Source organism: Arctopsyche grandis, chromosome 1 (assembly GCF_051622035.1).
Source record: "Arctopsyche grandis isolate Sample6627 chromosome 1, ASM5162203v2, whole genome shotgun sequence".
In the NCBI taxonomy this organism is placed as follows: Eukaryota; Metazoa; Arthropoda; class Insecta; order Trichoptera; family Hydropsychidae; genus Arctopsyche; species Arctopsyche grandis.
The window spans coordinates 13658231-13680749 of record NC_135355.1 but is presented as its reverse complement, the minus strand read 5'-3'; the positions used below and the strand labels follow the sequence as shown (position 1 = coordinate 13680749).

Sequence of the window (22519 nt, the reverse complement as noted above, 5' to 3'; positions counted from 1 at the left end):
TGTACATGTGAATATGACCCTGTTTACATGTAACATATATTTTAAACCATTTATAATATTGTATGCATGTATTTCAATCCCTACTAAAACTATCAGAAATAAATAATTGATACTCTTTCTAATATTGATTTATCGAATTTGTTCGTATACTGTTATGTGATATGATCTTACAACCTACGTATGTATGTACATATTTATGTATAATACTCTTTTACCTCAAGTGTTGTCTAATCTTAAATGTTTGAACGTAATCTTCATTTTTAACATTATTGATATTTTCTCTTAGAGCTATCTCTCATTATTTATGAGACTTTCAATAGCTTTGTTACTTCCAGACTCTACAGTTACATATTATGTTCAATTCTATCTACTTAAATTTTTCTAATGTTTCTAATACAATTGTTATATAAGACGATACGATCAATGACCTGTTGAAATCCAAAGTATTATTTCTAATAATCTTCATTGCTATTGCTGAATTTTGTCTCACGACACGTGTAACCCTCAAGTATTATTATCACTATTTATCTGTATGATTAATTATGTGTATCTACTCAAAAATGTCTCGATACTTCTCAAAGGATACATAAATCAAATACTAAAACTGTTTTACACGCGGATGCTGCTTATATTTTAATCAATTTGTTGTTTTACCAAAATTATGTCATCGGTTAAAACTTATCATTCTTTTTGGATAAATACTCATGTTAGATTACTCACTTGTGATTAAATCTTTTAACAAGTAACTACCTAGTTACTCGTGATTTAACTATCATACCATAAACTTGCGATTGAACTGTCTAACTAGTATTACATAATTAACAAGACTTGTGATTAAACTGCCGAACTGGTAACCTGTATCTGTCAATAGTAATTTGTGTTCGAGACCTGCATCATGCATCTCAAAACATGTCTGCATAGATCTCGCCAACACAAACTGCTTCTTTTGGGAAATAAAATATAAACGTCAAAATTGTTAATAAATTATTCTATCTCCTACTCGTCCCCGTAAAAATACTTATGTATGTACATATGTATATATGTATATATTTTTTTCTATACATGTGTGCTATTTTACGGTGGTCCAATTAATGGGCGTGGTTGTAAATCTCGATTATTTTCTCTGAAGTGAATTAGCTGCCGGTGTTTAATTGCTCGAAAAGTGTTATTGCGATGTGCTAGACTTACTGTTCGAAGATTTCAGTAGTACACTGACATTATTGATCCGAATCATCTAGCTTCAACCAGACCGTTTCGAATTTCCCAGTGAAAATATGTAGTGAGAGAGAGAGGGAGAGAGAGAGAGAGGCGTTTCTAGTACATACATACGTACGTATGTATTGTTTGTCGATGTGGAATAATAAGAAGATATCTAAACGGTGAAGCAATATGACCGTCTGGCGCCAGTTGTTACACCCGCTTTCTTTGCCAAAATGCGTGATTGTGTCAAAGTGTAGTGACGTGAGATATAAAATCAGTATATTTTTACAAGCTTTTTAATATTCACACAATTTTATCTCGGAATCGTTTTACAGCTGAATAAGGCGGATCTTATCTAATGACGCTTCGCTTGCATTGCTGTTTATTTACTGCGCTCATAGTTCCCACACATTTTAAATTTCCAACATTTTCTGACAAATCATCTGCGTATAATATGTACATATACATACATACATTTTCCTTTTTTTGAAAATATAATGCAATTAATTGATGATTGTTTATTTTTAGCGTATTACAAAATTCATGACATGACACTGGTACATTTGTCATTGCACTGCGGTATTTTACAAATTTTCGCAAACGTAAATGGTGATGACTCCTTATCCTGAACCACGTCCAATTCCAGCTATCGATTTGGCTCTTTTCAATTTCATATTTGTAAAATTATTTATTGTACTCAATTCTGAACATTTTAAAAAGATTTCTCAGCCGTTCTTTTGATTGTTAACTGAATATAATGACCTTCTCCAACCACCATAATCATCTTCGGTGTACTTTTACAAATTTAATTGATCTGTATACTTTTGATTATAAATAAGTAAAATATAAAATACACATACTGTTATGACAACGATTAACCTTATTTTTAAAAAAGCTAATGAGTGTTTAAGTTGAGTAACCCTAAATTATGGTTTTATACTGTACAATAGTACTTATCTCTAAAGGTAGGACCGGATGCGTGCCGTTTATTGTTCAATTGTTGTAAATGCTTCGTAAAAAAGGTTCGGCAAACCTTTAACAATGCATTTACAACATTTGAACAATAAACGGCCCCCTCAGGGTCCGCGCTTTACGTTATCTCCATTAAACATAATGTCTCATATATAAGGCATGGTTCTACATCACGGCATCGAAAGTTCGAAAGATCAAAAAAGCAAATATCTGTAAGCAAAGATCGAAAATCGAAAGATCGAAAGATCAAAAAGAATGTATGCATGGTAAACGGTATATAATATATATCAGTGGTTATAATTGGTTATCTGGGAATAACTAATTATCTCTTAAAAGTCTCTTAAAATATACTTTTTTTACATATTTTTTCCGTAATATACTATCATCATAATATAATATCTTTTTATACTATCATTTCCCTTTACCACAGGTTTGATTTTTTATCTTTTATATATTTTTATATCTAAACCTACTAATTTGAGTGGTAAATGATTTTAAATTGAGTTAAAAAAATGCTGTTAAATGACCGTATGCATGATGCAAAAGCGAGATGAAGAATGGAGATCGCATCATTCGATCTCACTCGCTCACGCTAACTTACGAGTAGGGAACCCAATCCCGGGATCCCGAGAGTTTTTCAAGACCGATGAATCCCGGGATTAGCTCTGAAACGCCCATATCTCAAAAACGAGAGAGAACCAACAAAAATCATTGCCATATTCGAATTTAGTGGGAACAACTTAGATTCATTATTCTACGCTTCAGTAAGTAAAAAATTCGGATGTGACCAACCATGACTTTGTCTATGAATTTGAGGAATATAAGATGGTCACAAAACAAAATTCGATAATGAACCGTACGTACACATTCACACACCCACCGGCAGCATTATGAAATACTAATAGCTATAACATCATTTTTTATACAAATTGAGCGCAAATGTATGGAAACTTGCACAAGACAAAAGTTCTACTTCCGGTTGTCGGATTTTGTTAAAAAAATTTTATATCTTTAATGAATTTTATTGGATATGCAAAAATAAATTATTATATCCTCTCAAAATTAAAATCTGGGTGTGCTACTGTTTGATAGATTCATTTATAAAACTTTGATATATACATACATATGTAGAATTGAGATTGTATGTACATGTTGATCAACAAAATTGTTCTTACTACATCAGTTATTTCTTTTTTTCGATCAACTATCGACTTCAAATTCGTACTGGAGCTCGAAGGTAATTTGTTTTATCTTTCACTAGACGACGTATGTCTATTTGTAACGTTCTACGTACATATGTATGCATGTACATATGTATGTAAATTTACCTGAGTCAAGCCAACAGCCAGTTTTCCGTATAACTTTCTATGTATTTTTTTTTAAGAATGAGTTATCGCATACGTTGAATCAATTTTTCGGGATGTTTTACGACAACCTGTCAATGATTTTTTCTATAAAAGCTCAACGTTGCGTCACACCATTGGTTAGACACTATCGATTATCCGGATAATACAAATCCATGTTTTTTACGACTTTTATAAACTTTCGGTGTCCCCTCGACGAGTGGGTGATTTTTCTTGGCGCACACGTCTAGACGGGTAATCACCGCAAAACAATGACTAAATAGTTGATCACCAGTTGCCAAGAAGCTAAAATTCTGCAGATCATATCTATATTCGTATACTCCGACATTATTTTCTTACTTGTTTGCTTTCAGGCTGAAACATGCTGCCATCACGATGGTTTTATATGGGGAGTGTGTTTTTCGCAATCGTCTGTTGGAGATTTTCGGAAGCTTGCTCTTGTATGATGGAACATCCTCAGACCCAATACTGCTCGGCAGATTTTGGTAAATATATGCATACTTTTTATAGATGTATAATAATGTGTTCATAGCGTGCGCTTATTACTTGACTGTGTGCATATTATGCAAGTTTTTTTCACGTGTATACATATATTTTGACTACATTTCGTGTAAACATATACATACATACATACATATTCATGTTCAAATACACAAATGCTAACTAGCTGTCGCCTCTTATTTTTCGTGTACTATGACTATTGTTTTTAAAAGTCAGTTATTTATTTAACGAAAATATTTTTTTCGGTTTATCTATCCATATATTATATATGTTACACCGAATCCGTGAAATTGTCTATGACACGCATTCGGCAAGAGAATTGCCGAATGCTTGAAAAATGTAAGCACGTTGCCCAGTTCACGGATTCGGCAAATTCTTTGCCGAATGCGTGAACTGGACAGCGTGTAATATTATAACCAAGTGTCAAAGTGACAACTGAATGAGGATGTTTAATTTACATATTATTATGTATAATATGACTACATACATATGTTTCAATCATCTCATATGACTTGTACATAAATTAATGCTATTTTTATACATTTTGATCAATATTTTAACAGTCGGAATTTTATACCTTTTGAGGAATCAGTATTATATTATAAATATTTAATTTCATTACACATGTCCCAGAACATAGCTCTCGGCTACACCGACCAGACCAAATGTATAAAAATGTGAACGACTAAGAAATCACCGGGTGTGAAACGTTTAATCTAAGTGCATATATCTCTCCGGAGTTCGGAGATGCATTTGTCCGAAGGACCAAAACAGCCCTGCGTGACCTGAGCCATAGAACATTTTGTATTTTAACAAGCTCGTAGTCACCTCTCACTCATTGGTTTAACTTAAAAACATATTTTGGACATGGGACTATTACAGAAAAACACTCTTTGAAGTCTTTGAGAATTGGCTAAAAATGTACCTTAAATTTAAACAATAAGTCAATATTAATAGTTTTTTGGGCTTTTATTATTTCTTTTATACAAAATTACAATGGACCTGACTGTGTGTTCATACATAGTAAATAATTTTTACATGATATAAATTAATATTAAAAATTTTAACAACTTTTTCAACTTTTCCCACCGTCACAGATAGAATTTGCTCATATTTAAATTTAGCGCATTTCACAGGAGTTGTTATAGTGTAAAGAATTAATAATAAAAGGTAATGGCCTCTAGAAATTATGTACTATCTATATAAAGGGTCTTTGTCCTCTTTAGTTAAGGTATGATACTGTAACAGAAGGCCACATGAAATTCTTTCTCCGTGGACCTCTCACACTGTTCAATAATCATTTTTACAATAACAATCAGTACAATTGCAGTGTTCTGAAGTATTGTTTTAGGTTTTCTTGTCCCTTTTATACTCACAAGCTATATGCATTTCAATTATAATTGATAGTACATAATTTCTAGTGGCCATTACCTTTTATCATTAATTCTTTACACTGGAACAACTCCTGTGAAATGCGCTAAATTTAAATATGAGCAAATTCTATCTGTGACGGTGGGAAAAGTTGAAAAAGTTGTTAAAATTTTTAATATTAATTTACATATATCATGTAAAAATTATTTACTATGTATGAACACACAGTCAGCTCCATTGTATTTTTGTGTAAAAGAAATAATAAAAGCCCAAAAAACTATTAATAGTGACTTATTGTTTAAATTTAAGGTACATTTTTAGCCCATTCTCAAAGACTTCAAAGAGTGTTTGGTTTGTCTGTAATAGTCCCCTGTCCAAAAAATGTTTTTAAGTTAAACCAATGAGTGAGAGGTGACTACGAGCTTGTTAAAATACAAAGTGTTCTATGGCTCAGGTCTTCTATGGCTCAAAGTCTTCTATGGTTCAGGTCACGCAGGGCTGTTTTGGTCCTTCGGACAAATGTATCTCCGGACTCCGGAGAGATATATGCAGTTAGATTAAGCGTTTCACACCCGGTGATTTCTTAGTCGTTCACATTTTTATACATTTGGTCTGGTCGGTGAAGCCGAGAGCTATGTTCTGGAACATGTGTAATGAAATTCAAAATTTATAATATAATACTGATTCTTCAAAAGGTATAAAATTCCGAATGATAAAATATTGATCAAAATGTATAAAAATAGCATTAATTTATGTACAAGTCATATGAGATGATCGAAACATATGTATGTAGCTATATTTATACATAATAATATGCAAATTAAACATCCTCATTCTGCTGTCACTTTGACACTTGTCCACGCTGTCCAGTTCAAAAAAACAACACCGGAGCGCTGCTGTCTATTTGCCGACTCCACGCTTTGAGCAGACAAATTCTTGCCGAATACACGCATTCGCCAAAGAATTTGTCGAATCCGTGAACTGGGCAACGTGCTTGCATTTTTCACGCATTCGGCAATTCTGTTGCCGAATGCGTGTAATAGACAATTTCACGGATTCGGTGTAACATATATATGTACATGCATACATACATACATATGTACATATGTACACATCAGTGGATATATGTACAGTGCATACACAAATCAGTGGCGTGCCGTGGAAATTCCTCTGTATTTTTATCTCACAGCCTTTGCCACATATGTACATACAATGTATTGCTATGTGAGATGTGACAATATTACAATTTTTAAGCTATATTTTGCTATTAGATATGATTAGTTGATGGTTGCTATATGTGATTAATTGATGCTAAATTATTTTGAAATGGAAACCTAGTACAATACGCAATTTATTTAACATCAAACTTTTTAAATAAATTGTCAATAATTAAATAGAAATAAACCTCAAGTAAGAACTTACATTTACATATGCGTTCCTTATTTTATGAGTTTTCCTTTAAGCAGTAATTTTTATTACTCTTAAATTTTAAATTTCGATCATTATTTATACTTAAATATATTATTATATATATATAAAGACGCTATTTTGTGTGTGTGTCCTAACGCTAGCCGAACATAATGAATGAATCGATAAAACGCCTTAACTTTTGTATAAATTCATTCGTCGAAACTTGCCGCGGTATCGAATCCCTGAACCCGCGAACACAAATATCCTCTTATAGGTATGTACATACATATATCTGAGTTCAGCGAGCTAACCATAAAGCCATCGTCGAATTTTCAATTGGCCTTTTTTTAAATATTAATTGAAATTTTTCTTCACGCCATATAAAAAGTAAGTAATAATGATTTTATTTTGCGAGTTTTTGAACCATTTTTTTTGTTTTCATATTAAGCAATTAAATATATGTATATATTTTTATTAAAATTAATTATATTTTAACGATATTTGAAAAATAAAATGAAATCGAATTGGCGGGTACGAGGTATCGAACCCAGATCCTATAGTCCTCAGTACTGAGCGCAGACAATTTAGCAGGGGATCACGGTCACTGCTAAAAATTGTGTGCTAAATGACGTATAATGTAACCAGGTGTTTCGACCTACGACCGAAATTTGTTTATAATTGATTTTATTTATAACACGACCAAATATTATATTTGTGTTCACCTCTCGACTAAAACCATTTTCACGAATGTGTTCATATAAGAGTAAGTACATATAATTTTATTTAGCAAGGTTTTTAACATTTTGTTAAATTAAATTATTTTATTTTATTTCAATTTTTATATATTGAAATATAAAATTAATTATATTTTAACATTTAGCGCATCGAACACACAACCTGTGTCTTTATATATACATATATAATAATTTATATAAAACATAAAACTTTATTTTAATTCGTGTATCAAGTCCTTTCCGAAAACACCCGTTGAAATCAACGGGCACAAAACTAGTACGTATATATTTACGCTATTTACACTATTTATTATAGTTCTGATTAAAACGTTTCTGATTCAGGAAGTATTCAAATATTGGTTCGAAGTTGTTAAATAGCATGTTTTATTGATATTAAATGTTTGGGATAATTAACGTACAATTAACCATTCCGTTCCTTTTTTTTTTGAGAGCGGTGTGATAATGATACTTTTATATTTGTAGGTGACCCTACAAATGTAACAATGACTGGGGTCAAAAATATCTAGTCAGTAAAGATCGTATTTTCATGCATTTAAAGGGCACATATGGCTATCTTGCTGTCGGTGAATCAACTTTCTAAAACAAGTAATGCTGTTTAGGGTTGGTTGGAAACAAGAGCAAACTTGCAGTCGTCAAAAATTAAAATAACAAGAATTTAAATTAAAGCTAGTGTTTGGGGATGTTATTAATTTACCAGTATGCAGTATTTAATAACTGGCATTCAATAGGGAAAAGTAATACATTTTATAATTATTTTATATTTGGACTTACATACATATGTATATTGTGTTAAACATAAAATTTAGTTTTAAATTATTTTTTGTACTTAAATTTATTATTTTTCAGTAATTGTTGCTACAGTGAGACGTGCGACACTTTCAAGGGACCAAAATGATATGATTTATAAATTGAAAATAAGAAAAGAATTCAAGGTAATTTTATAAACATATACTCTAAATAATTTGAATATTAAATTATGGGTTTGATATGACTTTGGAACGGATAGAAAATGCAGAGATAAAAAAAACATCATTTAAAATTTTAAATACTAACACATAATGTGCATATTTAAAATTTTTGTTATATGTAGCATATATTAAAATTATAAAAATCTATCTATATATGGATACATATATGTATATACATATATATATTCAATATTTACTTTTTTATCTCGAGAGAGGCCTTAATCACATCAAGTCCAAAAGTCAGTGCATTGCCAGTAAAAAATGTAAACATTGTCTAATTGAAAATGTGAAATCGATGCTTCCAACTCTAGTGAATGATGTTAATCTAGAATTCCAAACATTTCAGTTGATATTTTTTGTTTTTCAGATGTCAGAAAAAGCGAAAGTCGCTCTTAAAGCAGGAATGGTCCGGTCTGCCGTACATGAGTCAGTCTGCGGTGTTGAATTGGACAGAAATCAAACTTATTTGCTAACAGGTATTGTTGATTTGACGTTTGAAATACGAATTAGACATTTACATACACAAGAACACGGTTCAATGTAAATGTCTGTAATAAAAAATTCTCGTTTTGTTTTAGGCCGCATTGTAAGTTTACAAGCACAAATAAGTCTATGTGGATATGTGAAACCATGGAAGAGCGTGACACCGCGTCAACGTAAAGGTTTCCGGATGCTCTACAAACAAGGATGCCCATGCAGAGTGAGTTTCAATTTGTACCATTATATTATTTTGAATTAATTTTCATGATTAAAAATTGGCGAAACCTCTTTTCAGATTCAACAATGTATGAATCCAACCTATTGCAAAATGCTGAAGGCAAAGCACGCGTGCAAATGGCTGAACCCATTCCAATCGAAATGTCACCACGATCATGGAATTTGTCTCATAAACAAAGAAGGAGTCTGTCATTGGGCAAAGTGAGAATATCTGATGCTAATTCTAATTATTTATGCTTGTAAACGTTATCTAAATGTAATAATTTCGTATTTCAGAGCTCGACGACTCACTGAATGTTTAAAAGAGCAGTCACTGTCCCACGATTTGACACCAATAGAGCGTTGAATAACTTCAAATATGTTATTGTAAAATCAAAATGTGTATATTTTGTATTGTGTACCCTTAATTCTTACATTGTTGATAGTTTTTGAATATGTGTTATTTATTAAAAACTAAAATTGTCGTTAAAAATACTCAAAATTAAAAAAATGTTTGATAGTTTTACATTAAAATAATATTTCCTACATATAGAACATATAAATTTAACTATATACATATTATATTAGATTTTATTAATAATAATCAAGTACCTGTATTTTTAATTTGTTTTAAGCATTTTTTTTAATTATTTATAATTTAAAAATGAACGTAAATTTTAATTATTTTAGTGTATTTGTATGAATTTAAATCAACGAAATATGTTTAGTTCAAGTAAAACGTAAGTTTTTATTTATTTTTGTATTATACATACATATAATATACGTAACTAAAAAAAATCTAAGCTTAGCAAATGAATGCATTTATTATTCTTTTTAATAAAATAAGTTTTATTTCATCGAAATTAATTCTAATTAATGGACCCTTCACCGATTTGTATTTTTAACAAACCTTTCAATTTATATGTATAATAACTATTACTATTTTTAAAATGTAATTTAAAAAAAAAAGTTGTTCAATAGTTCATATTTGCAATTAAATTTTCTCAGTTATTATTCAACATTAGAAAATAGGTAATACGAGTAAAACGTCAATAATTTTACATTATTAAATAAAACATACATATGTACATATTTTAAATTAAGTTTTCATAACTTAAAATTATAGAATTTTCAAAGGGTCAAAAACTTCAAAGAATATATTTGTTTTGAATCTGAAATTATTTATATTATGCCATTAAATGTACAGTTTAACTATAATATATTACATGGATGAAAAAGCTAAAATATATATTTTTTATTTTTATTTAACTGCGATGTCGTGACTTTTTTCATATTTGGAACAGGCTTAAAAAAAAATTAGATTTGAAAATGTACTCACCATATCAGCATAGTTGGGGAAATATGTTTGCTCGATCAAGGGAAAATTTTCTTTGCCGAGTCTTCTCTGGAGTTGTAAAAGATGGGCAAACACCCACGGTTTGTCCTGTGAATTATAACAACACAAATGAAATAGACCGTAAATGAATTTGAAATCAATCATTTAGGTATAAAATCAATATTCACTTGAAAATTGTATATGGCATTCAAAGAGTTAATGGATGGCACTCCACCAAATTTGAGTCCCAGCAGAAGGGAACGATAGTCTTCTCCAGCGTCCCGGAGATTCTGACGAACTAGTACGAAATCTGGTCTAAAATGAATATATTATTAATCAAATTATCCTACCTTATAATGTATTTAAACACATAATGAATGTTGAAGTAGAAATAAAAGTGCTAATTTGTATTATATGTATTAATATTTATATGTTATATATACCTGAAACATCTGGTGACTTTAGTTCCATTTCTAAAGACAGCCATCGAAACGTTGGTTCCTTCAGCGTTGGCAGTCAATGAAAGTTCCTGGAAATATTCATATTGATAAACGAGGGTGACTTTGTATGTACATATGTATGTAGATCGTGTATGAAATGTGATTTACCTATACATTATAATATACATGTTTAGTCAAACTTCGATAATTTATCGAAGAGAATAGAATATAATGGAGTATGATCAAATTTGTCAACTTGTTAGAAACCGAAATAGACAAAGAAAACCTGAATATTAATCATGAAAGAGATTATGAAGCAAAAATGATACTAAAATACCTGTAATAGACTGTGGAAAAAGACCTGTAATAAACTAGATGGAATAGCAAATTCGATATGCTAAACTCTTTACTGTTATATAAAGAATTTTGTTAAAAAAATATGGAGTACCATTTCCCAGAACATAAATCGATCGAAATTAATTTCATCATTGAGACATTACGACCATTAAGAGAAGCCAAGATGAAATTGCAAAGCGAGCAAATGACGTTAAGTGATTTTTACGGGATTTGGATTCAATCAATATTGAAACTACAAAAGTTAACAAGTAGATACACCCATACCCGTAAAAATTAACTTCTAGAATAAAACAAACTAGATTATTTGTATACTGTTGTCGCACTTTTGTTCCTAAAAGCAGGGCCCGCTGAAAAGTTGGTAAGCCTAGAGAAAGTCAATTGAGTATGAATAAAAATAAATTCGGATGTGACCAACCCATGACTTTATCTATGAATATGAGGAATATAAGAAGGTCACAAGACAAAATTCGATATTGAACCGTACAGACATATTCACACATACCGGCAGCATTATGAAATACTAATAGCTATAACAGCATTTTTGATACAAATTGAGTGCAAATGTATGGAAACTTGCGCAAGACAAAAGTTCTACTTCCGGTTGTCGGATTTTGTTCAATTTTTTTTATTGTTTAAAATTATTATCAGTATTATACACAATAAATATTAAGAATATTTAAATAATTTAAAAGGTCAAAATAAAAAAACGAAATAATGTTTAAAAAAAAATACTACTTCCGGTTTACGACTTGTGACCAAAACCATATCAACTCTAAGCTAGTACATAAATAATACAAATATAAAGTTTCAGATTGATACGTTCAGGGGTGTGGACAGAGTAGTCGCGACAACATTTTTGAGCTTTCTAAGAGAAAAAAATCCCACTTCCGGTTTATAAAATTTAATCATTTTTTTTATTTTCATCACATTGATACAAGAATTATACTTGAATTTTTTCGTGAAGATCACACATGTTTAAGGGGTCGAAAAAAATAGTGGAAGAAAAATCGAACAAGAGTAAACTGACACTTCCGGTTGACGGATGCTTACCAAATTTTATACATAACTTGGTATTAAGCTTAAACTGATAGATAGGATATATTCAGTTCAATAAACTAAAAGGTTTCTGATAAAAACATAAAAAACCTCGATTCTCTAGAGTAAAAGTACTACTTCCGGTTCAGATAAAAATATTTAAAAAATATTGGGTTTCAAAATTTATAATTTCTATTACATGGGAAAAGATTTCAGTTCGATTCAATTAGCGGTTTGGGAGAAAATTGAATTCAAAAACTTAATAAAAGGGGGCATCTATTATGGGAGGTACCATTTCCAGTCAACTTAAAAATTTGAAAAAAATTTACTTTGACACTAGGAAAAACTCAACTTTGACATTTTAATTATGTACATATATGATCATAATAAGTTATAGGAAACTACCGTATAAAGAGAGTTATAGACGGTATATGGGTGTATGTATTTACATTTACCTGCTAATATTTATATACAAGAGAACCGAAAACGGGAACTGAACCGATATATATATTTTTTACGGCGCACCGACATCTCAGCGCAAACCAACTTAGCGCCGACCTTTCGGCGCAGACAACTCAGCCCAACGACTACTCAGCGGATGACAATTCAGCGCATGGACTATTCAGCGCAAAAACAATTTTTTCAATAAGTTTCAAATGCGTTTTCAAAAATAATTACTGTATTGAAATTGTCGGTCATATCTACATGATAATTTCATAAATGCGAATAAATTTATTTGATACTTGAGGTGAATCCACGCCTTTTTATTATTTATTATTTTTGCTCAGCTTAACAAGGACGTTGTGTGGTTACGAAGTTCCCGAGATTTTTCCGAAACTGTATCAATTCTATGAAAGTTTAGATGATATATAATACATCTTATCACAATAAGATTTTTGACTAAGCGCCGACTTAAAATTCCAAAACGATATTATGAAAGATATTAAATTTTCCATTTTTTGGATTTTTATTTGCAATTTTTTATTATTTGCATTTGTATTTTTTATACATATATTGTATTTATAATGCAATAAATCTAGAAGATAAAAAGTTGCTTTTGTTTCATTTTCGAGAAAAATTTAAAAATAAATATATTATATATATACCGTCACGGTTTCGGAAACCGGAACACTTGTAATTTTACGATTTTTGGGCAATAAAAATATTGTCCCTTTAGGTGTGTGGTTTTTAACGATCGGGTCTTTTAAATATGATTGTTTTCTACGATTTGAGTTCAGTTTAGTGTGAGTTTTTGAGGTGTACGGATCAAAATCGTTGAAAATAAAAATACCATGCAACAATACACTCAACTATCATTGGAGGAGAATATAAAAATCGCGGCTTTGGCAGACTCGGGAAATTCATTGCGATCAATTTCTCAACAAATGGGACGTTCTGTATCTATTGTGTCAATAATAATGAAAAAGAAAAAGGATTCTGGAACTTTTGCTCGTAAGAAGGGGACAGGACCGAAAATATGCACATCCGAGAGACAAGATCGCCTGATAATTCTATTATCTTTACGGCAACGGTTCAAAACTGCTGTAGAAATAAGAAAAGATATCTCGGATCAATTTTCAATTGAAATTAGTGATGTAACCTTAACCCATTTGAACCCACGCGGTCAGTTATGAACTTACACGATGTATGCCAGCGCGGTCATTCACGGCATTTTACAATTTTGCGTCGTAAAATAAAGGGATCACTCAGGCCGGCCGTAAAACCTTTCATTACGCTTGGTTAGATGTTGGTGATGAATTTTAAGAAAGTCACACGAAATTAAATCAGTTCCTTTTGGAGTTTTGAGGGAATAACATCGATCGCTTTTCGACTTGCAGATATGTCGAAGAGAAAACATACGTAAGTTTTTTATTTTTACATATTTTTTATTTATCTTTATGTTTCTAATACAGTAGGACTTATTGTATAATATGCATAAGAGAAATTGCGTTTATATATCTCATATTCCTGAAAAAAAATAATCAAAAGTCGACGGAGTCGTATATGACTCCTTGGGATAATGACACATATTTTTTTCCAGAGAATGCAATTTTACTACTGCAGAGATACGGGAAGAAATTGATAATTGGGACGAGTCTCAACTTCCGGATTCCACATACATACATATTACCACCCCTGGAAACTGATATTCGGTTAAAGAAAAAAGTAGGGTGGAAATCAATCAACCATTTAGTATAAATATGTATAATAAATATATGGGTGGGGTTGATCAAATGGATAACCATATTTCTAAGTATTAGAGGGAAAAAATGGTACATGCCTATTCTGTTTTGGAACATCGATGTAGCTGTGAATAACGCTTGGATTCTTAGAAAAAGTTTTGGTTGTAAACTTGATAAATTAGGATTTATCAGACAGGTAACAGAGACGTTGTGCAAGTGTTATGGTCAAAAACGAAAACAATTGGTCCCATTCAGACCCGGCAAAGTTAATCAAAATCAAAAGGAAGTTGGAAGACATTTGATATTGGTCAAACAGAAAAGGAGAAATTGTGGACACTGTAAAAATAAAACGTTTTCCGCTTGTGATAAGTGTGAAATTCCATTGCATGACAAATGTTTTGTACCGTATCATAATAATTAATTATTTTGTCTTCATGTATTTTGTTTTTACAACTTTTGAACCCAAAATCTCGTTTATGACATTTCTTCTTTTAAAAGGGTGCACCCTTTTTTTTGTTGACGATGTGTATATGTCACAATATATGTACCTACGTGTGTTATGTTATGCGATTTGAAAATATCATTTTATCGAAGAGATGCGTGTTTGTTATTTTTAAAATTAATTTTATAAATTTCTTAACAATAAAATTACAAATAACCAGTGAGAAAGTATTATAACTGATTATGTGACTCCATTGTGGTTTTTGTTTTATTTTAAAAAACATGTTTCATTAGCCCCAAAGGTCGTTCACGACACCACCTTGAAAAAAATTTAAAATGTTGAAAAATCAATTAATTATCCATCCCTATCCTATAAAAAATATTTCCCATGAAATAACTCAAAGATTTTGGAAAATAAACGAAAAAATAGTCCTGGGCACATGGGACATGTGTTTTCACGCGAGCTCTGGGTTCAAATGGGTTAAAACGAGAAGCTCGGAAACCTGCGAAAAAACCATTACTTACGAAGAAAATGATGAAAAACCGATTAGAGTGGTCGAAATATCACGAAAATTGGATGACATCGGATTGGCGACAAGTCATATTTTCTGATGAGTCGAAATTTAACCTCTTCAGCTCCGATGGTTTTCCGTATGTTCGAAGAAAAGTTGGAGAAAGATTCGACCAAAAATTTACCCTGTAGACAGTGAAGCATCCCCCAAGCCACATGGTTTGGGGATTTTTTTCTTATTATGGAATTGGTCGAATACAGTTTGTGCAAGGTTCCATTAACGGAATAGCATATAAAAAAATTCTAGAAGAAAGTTTTATCCCATCAATAGAAAACCATATTTCAAATTCTGATGATGTCATATTCCAAGATGACTCTGCCCCTTGTCATCGAGCTAAATTAGTGAGTATTAATTTTATTTAATGATATTGAATGTAATTAATAATATTTCGATCAAAAAACTGAAATATTTTTGTTACTTTTTCTTAGGTTCAGGTATATTTGCAGGAATTGGGTGTAAAGACATTGACATGGCCTGGGAATAGTACCAATTTAAACCCAATTGAAAATTTATGGATGGCTATTAAATATAGGATTAGTAAAACAAATGTGTCTAGCCATCAATCATTAAAAGAGACCATTGAAAAAGTATGGTATGAAGACTTCCCCATCGACATTTTAAGAAACTTAATCGATTCTATGCCTAACCGTATAAAAGCCATCATAAAATTAAAAGATGCCAAAATATTAATTAAGTTTTTATAATTTGTAAATAATACCATGTAACTAATAAAATTAAAAGTTTACGCTCAACTGTGTTTTTTCATTCAAAATTTCATTCAACTGTGGGGACTGCGTTTGGTCATAAAAACCGGCTCGGACTAAAATTCTCCCTACCTTTTTTTTGTTGTTTATTTTCTTAACGATTGTCATTAAAATAAAGCACTGTGATATAAAACCACCGAAGCACCGAAACCGTGTATATATATATATATATATATATATATATATATATATATATATATATATACATACATACATACATACATACATACATACATACATACATACATACATACATACATACATACATACATACATACATACATACATACATACATACATACATACATATATACATATATATATATATATATATATATATATATATATATATATATATATATATATATATATATATATATATATACGCATACGTCTTAATTTTCTCCACTCACTTAACGAACTCTATATATGTACTAGTGAATAGCCCGATGAAATATCGCATGTATATATATATATATATATGTATATATATATATATATATATATATATATATATATATATATATATATATATGTATGTATATATATATATATATATATATATATATATATATATATATATATACATACATATATATATATATATATATATATATATATATATATATATATATATATATATATATATACATATATATATATATATATATATATATATATATATATATATATATATATATATATATATATATATATATATATATATATATATACGCATACGTCTTAATTTTCTCCACTCACTTAACGAACTCTATATATGTACTAGTGAATAGCCCGATGAAATATCATCGCATGGGTATAAAATTATTATATACTCGTATAAAACTAAAAAAAAATCCGGAACCGTTATTTTCTTAGACTCTCATAGATAGTTTTCAATTCTTTATTTGTAATAATTTTCAATTTTTAAAGTTAACGTTAGCAAAATGTCAATTAAAGTTAAAAAAATGTAATATTATCCGATTATACACAAACGGTCATTGACATCGTAACGTTGAATATTATTACTACACATAACAAATTACGTGTATATACATATGATGTGTATTTACAACAGGTATTCTGGGCGAGGATATGGCGCGGGCTCGTGAGAACATTGCGTTTGGATCGGAGGGTCCGAGCTCGATTCCCGGCGCCCGCGGTGAATGAAATCAATTTTTTTCTCGAATATCGTCAAAATATAAATAATTTAAATTATAATTATAATTTAATTGAAAATAAATACATATAAAAATGGTTCAAAACCTCGCTAAATGAAATTATTAAAATTACGTATTTTTATATGGCGAGAAGGAATATTTCAATTAATGTTTAAAAAAAAAAGGCGAAATTAAGAATTGGATTTGGCGTGATGTTCGTGACCATTAGTTCAATTTATACCTATATTCAGGCTATTTGCGGTGATTGGTTCGAGTCGCGACAAAGTCCTCTCGTCGAAAAATGAATTTATCGATTTTTATCGATTCATTCATTATGTTCGGCGAGAGTTAGGACACACACACACAGATTACCGTCTTTATATATATGATGTACACAGTTCTAATTGGGAGACCTTTAAGCTCGCATTCGCTACAATTCATAGTTTGACAGTGGCGACCGGTAATCGTAATATCTTAGCAGCCAACACTTATTTATTTAAGGGTTAGGTTAGGTTAGGTTAAGTTAAGGTTGGCCCTATTCATTTAAGATAAGGTTGGGATTTATTTTTGTCAAATTTTATTTTTGTAACTGATGTTTGATTTGCCGGCCGAAAACTGAATATGTCTTGCGAGTTATTTTAAAGAGGGGCATTTTTTTTATTTGCCGGGCCGATAATAGGTACCCAATCGAAAGTAGTTTAATATCATTTACATAAATAATATATAGTAAAATACAATTCATAAATTTTTTCATTACATAAATTTATTATACTTTTATATGCACTTATGTTTGTATTTATTGTATCACCTTAAAAATTAAATTTAATGTGCCAATTTATTGTCTCTCGGCTATTTGTCGAAATTACTTACTTTGAATTCGGCTTGTTCGACTCGTATGTCCCAGTCGTGGTGTAATCTTCGTCCTCTGAAGTACTTGGACCAATCCGTATGCTGATCATCTACCACCAACAGAGTGACACATCTTTCCTTGTTGAACGAAGGTCTCACGCCAGCTGTCACCGTCGACGTGACGCTCCCTATACATACATATAAGAATAGCGGTAGTATTTTCGGGAGCAATAATTAGTACGACATAAAAGTCAACGACCTCTCACCTAAAAGGTTGGCTCCTTGGTCTCGAGCTGCGCCTGTCAACGATTGAACCCTTTGCAGAAGAGATTCTCGAGACTTGGCCGGACTGCTCGGCGCGGAAGTCCCTCTGGCAGTGCCTCTCAGATTTAGGGATAGTTCACCTCCCCCGACGGCAGCTGTTGGAGGCGCAGCCGGTGCTCCTGTTGCTAAAATTAATACTAATGTTAATATAAATATGCAAGATTGCTTTTAGCTTAGATTTTAATATTAGGTACCTGGCACCGTTGGGGGTGGTGTGGCGTGCGGTGTTTGCCTCTGGGTCGGTTGACTGGTGGTAGCTGCCGGTGGTTTTTGTCCAACATAAGGATCTACCTCGTTTTCTTCGCATTCTGAGGATAGATCCCCAGAACTGAACCTGCAATTGGAGCAAAATTATCCAGTCGATTTTGTGAGAGGTCGTGTTTGTGTGTTTGAAGCGCTTGAGCATAATAACAGCGGTTCCAAACCTGTGGTACGCGTACCACTTGGTGGTACACGAAAAAAAATCAGCAATGGCGGACATGCAAGAATGAATGATTTATAATCATAAATAGAAATATTTTTTATATAATAAATAAACATTATCTTAATTAACCATAGTCAACGTTAATATGTACAGGTGATGATCGAAAATCCGGCAATTGATACCGTTTTATAAAATAAAAATATAGAAATAGATTGAACAAGCACCAGAATCTCATTAAATTTGTATTGTAAAGAGATTTACTCAAGAAAAGAAAATATATTATATGTACGTATTAGGGTTTCTGATTTCCCGGACTTTTTCAATTCCCGGGACACTTGTAAAAAAACTTTTTTTTTCAATTTAATATATTTTTTATTAAATAAATATTTATTTATTTACAAAATGATACATAATATATGTATCTATCAACTCGAAAAAATTTAATTATAAAGGTAAACTTATTTAAAGTAGCTTCTTAAGAATACTAAAATATTTAAATGAGAATCCGAAAGTCTAATTCTAGATTTGGTACAAAATTTTCCAGCTATGGAAAAAACTCTTTCAGTTTCGGTCGAAGTTGGTTTTATTGTTAAAAGGGACGAAAACATTTTTTTTAAATTATCGGTTTATTCTCCTGTCAGCATGTATATTTTAATTTCTTTTTTAAAGTCGAGGCTATTTTTATGTGGAATCGTCAATACAAGAAGGATATACTCGCTTCATAATAGTTTTACCGTAGGATATACATTCGCTTTTATTACAACATTTTAAGAAAGTTTTTTTCGGTATAAAATCAGAATTATTTAAAATTTGTGTTAAAAAAATCCATTTTAGGCTTCTTCTTTCTTCGATTTTAATTTTTGAGAATATTTTACGATTCTTTGTGTATTTGATTTATTTTTTCCCTTCGTGTAGTCGTGAAAATGTTGTATGTTTTCAAGATTTTTTTAAATCCAATTCCCGGGATTCGAGATAAAAATTCCCGGGACACGGGACAACAAAAATTCCGCAAATTCCCGGGAATATCTGTCCCGGGTCGACCCGGATCGGAAACCCTAGTACGTATGTACTTTGTAATTTTGTGTTTTTATGAAAACTATTTATATTATTTAAGCCATTTAAACCATTTACGTAATAGAATTATGACGAAATAGTAGATAAATATATTAAACTTTGGGCATATTATAATTGCGGCTCCGTTAATAACTTTTTTTCCACAAAATTTCTTAACAAAACAGATCCATTGCGTATTTACATTCCATACCATATAATTACACTTGCGATGGGAAATTTCATGAAATACAATCATTTTTATATGGTGGTACAATTTTGCGTAATGTATTACCAAGTGGTACGCAAGTCAAAAAAGGTTGGAAGCCGCTGGCATAATACTAGAGTTACCATTTCCGGCTCATTAAGTCATTAGAAAAGATTAAAAAAACTAAAACAAAAATACTTAAAAATGTTAAAAATTATAAACTTTTAGGATATATGTAAATACTATCTTTTTTTACTACGTACGTAAAAAAAATGTGTTTTGATCTATTTTGAGGAGAAAAACATTTTTTTTGAAAAAACGGGCCTATACATACATACATACTTGTAATATTGATGGAACATGTGCGTACATTTTATTTAGAGTCATTTTTGAAGAACTAATTTTTTTAATATCCGGTTTGAAATTTGACGTTCCGATATGTAAAAGTTTTCTAGATGCGGTTCAGATGAGCGTGATTGATATATCGTTTTAATAAATTTAATTTTGGAAAACATCTACATATTCGCACATGTACGTGCTACCAAATATTGATATATTTTTTCTAGCAAATGATTTGTTTATGGGTAATCCGACTCCAGTTAAGAATAAAATTTAATTTTTAAATAATGATTTCCAACAATCTTTTTCTTGAAGATCAATCATCTCCAATGGAAAATATTCTACGTTAACATCGTTGATATCAATATCAAATGAATTTTGGCAAAAAAAGTCCGAACACTCGGACAAATTGTTAGTTATCCTAATAAAGTGATAAAAGACAATTTGTCCGAGAACTTGATTCTCGATGTCTTTGGAGTGTGCAAGTGCAAAAGATGAACATGCCGCTTTTCCAAAAAAGGTGTTTTTTTTTTTAATCAACCAAAAAAGGGAATCCCAAACGTTATTTGGGATTCTCTCAAAAGATATTTGGGTTTAGCTACCTGGAACCCTGAAAGCCATATCTTCAACCGGAATCGCAAAGGGAATATTTTGCAAAAAATTTTTCTCGTATTAAACTGGTCAATAGAGCCGAGGGCTCGATGAAAAATGCTCGCGGGTCTTAGGTTGGGGACCCCTGATTTAGAGAATAGTTGTAAAATTTGGTATTAATCATCAAAACACTGAAAATGCTAATAGAGCACTTAGTCTATTATCTCATTCCCGAAAAGTGTTCTTAAAATATATGTACATATGTACATATGTATGTATATGAAGTTTACCATCAGGGAGTTTCAAAATATGTACATAATATTAGTGGCCTACGAGTATATGAACATATATGTGGATAAGGTTAATTGCTAAGCAGTACCTTTTGTATGGCTGTAAATAAGGATTGATCGACGTGTAGTAAATTGACTTACCTTCTCTTCAAGTAATTGACATTGCTGGTGAAGGAGTTCCGGAAGCTGGAGAAAGACAGCGTGGGAGCGGGGGCGGGCTGTGGCCCACAGATGCCGGGACAGCCGGACCGGTCTATCTTGACAGCCGCCTCTGTGCATATACAAAACACTATCAGAACGGACGAATTCATAGGACATAGAAGTTATGTATGTATGTACTTATACATGTTATACAATTTGGAAAACGTCCGTTTCTTTGTACCGAATCACAAAGAGAGCGAAAGAATCCAAAATGAAGGCGTAAACCTGAATATATGTATGTATGTACATATATTATACATATATTATACATATGTATATACATATACATACATACGTATATAAAAGTAGGAAAATTTTCATTGTAAGGCACGAAAGAGAATGTTGTGAAATGTTTCACGCGCAATATCGTCATATCATAGGGACGTACATATTAGGGTTTCTGTATTCCCGGACTTTTTCAATTCCCGGGACACGGGACGGAGCCCGGGATCGTTCCCGGGATTCCCGGGATACCGGGACACATATAAAAAACTTTTTTTTTTCAATATAATTTATTTTTTATTAATGTTTACATATATAGGTTGATCAAAAAACCACCAGCATTTTTTGAACAAAATCTCTAAGTTTGTCGAATTTTTCCGTATTAAGGGCGTTGTAAAATTTTTCAAATTTCTTCATGTTGGTGTAATTCCCTTAATTCAGCATCCCACTGTAAATATATAATCTTAATTTATATCTCCGTCGATACGCTATGTAA

The 22519-nt window shown here is 31.2% G+C and overlaps 2 protein-coding genes across 2 annotated transcripts in view; one reads left to right on the top strand and one right to left on the bottom strand.

Annotated features, from left to right (window-relative positions):
- Timp (Tissue inhibitor of metalloproteases) overlaps positions 1-10478 on the top strand; it is a 65311-nt gene extending 54833 nt beyond the window's left edge. Inside the window, exons 3-8 of the mRNA XM_077434518.1 lie at positions 3890-4021; positions 8420-8505; positions 8909-9017; positions 9120-9241; positions 9317-9459; positions 9535-10478. Of these exons, the coding sequence (XP_077290644.1) occupies positions 3898-4021; positions 8420-8505; positions 8909-9017; positions 9120-9241; positions 9317-9459; positions 9535-9604 (654 nt within the window). The 5' untranslated portion in view covers positions 3890-3897 and the 3' untranslated portion in view covers positions 9605-10478. The remainder of the gene's footprint in view (positions 1-3889; positions 4022-8419; positions 8506-8908; positions 9018-9119; positions 9242-9316; positions 9460-9534) is intronic.
- Syn (synapsin) overlaps positions 1-21911 on the bottom strand; it is a 94854-nt gene extending 72943 nt beyond the window's left edge. Inside the window, exons 1-7 of the mRNA XM_077428993.1 lie at positions 21742-21911; positions 18893-19032; positions 18634-18817; positions 18396-18558; positions 11017-11102; positions 10762-10888; positions 10577-10681 (exon numbers count right to left, since the gene is read on the bottom strand). Of these exons, the coding sequence (XP_077285119.1) occupies positions 10577-10681; positions 10762-10888; positions 11017-11102; positions 18396-18558; positions 18634-18817; positions 18893-19032; positions 21742-21911 (975 nt within the window). The remainder of the gene's footprint in view (positions 1-10576; positions 10682-10761; positions 10889-11016; positions 11103-18395; positions 18559-18633; positions 18818-18892; positions 19033-21741) is intronic.
- Positions 21912-22519: the final 608 nt, after the last annotated feature.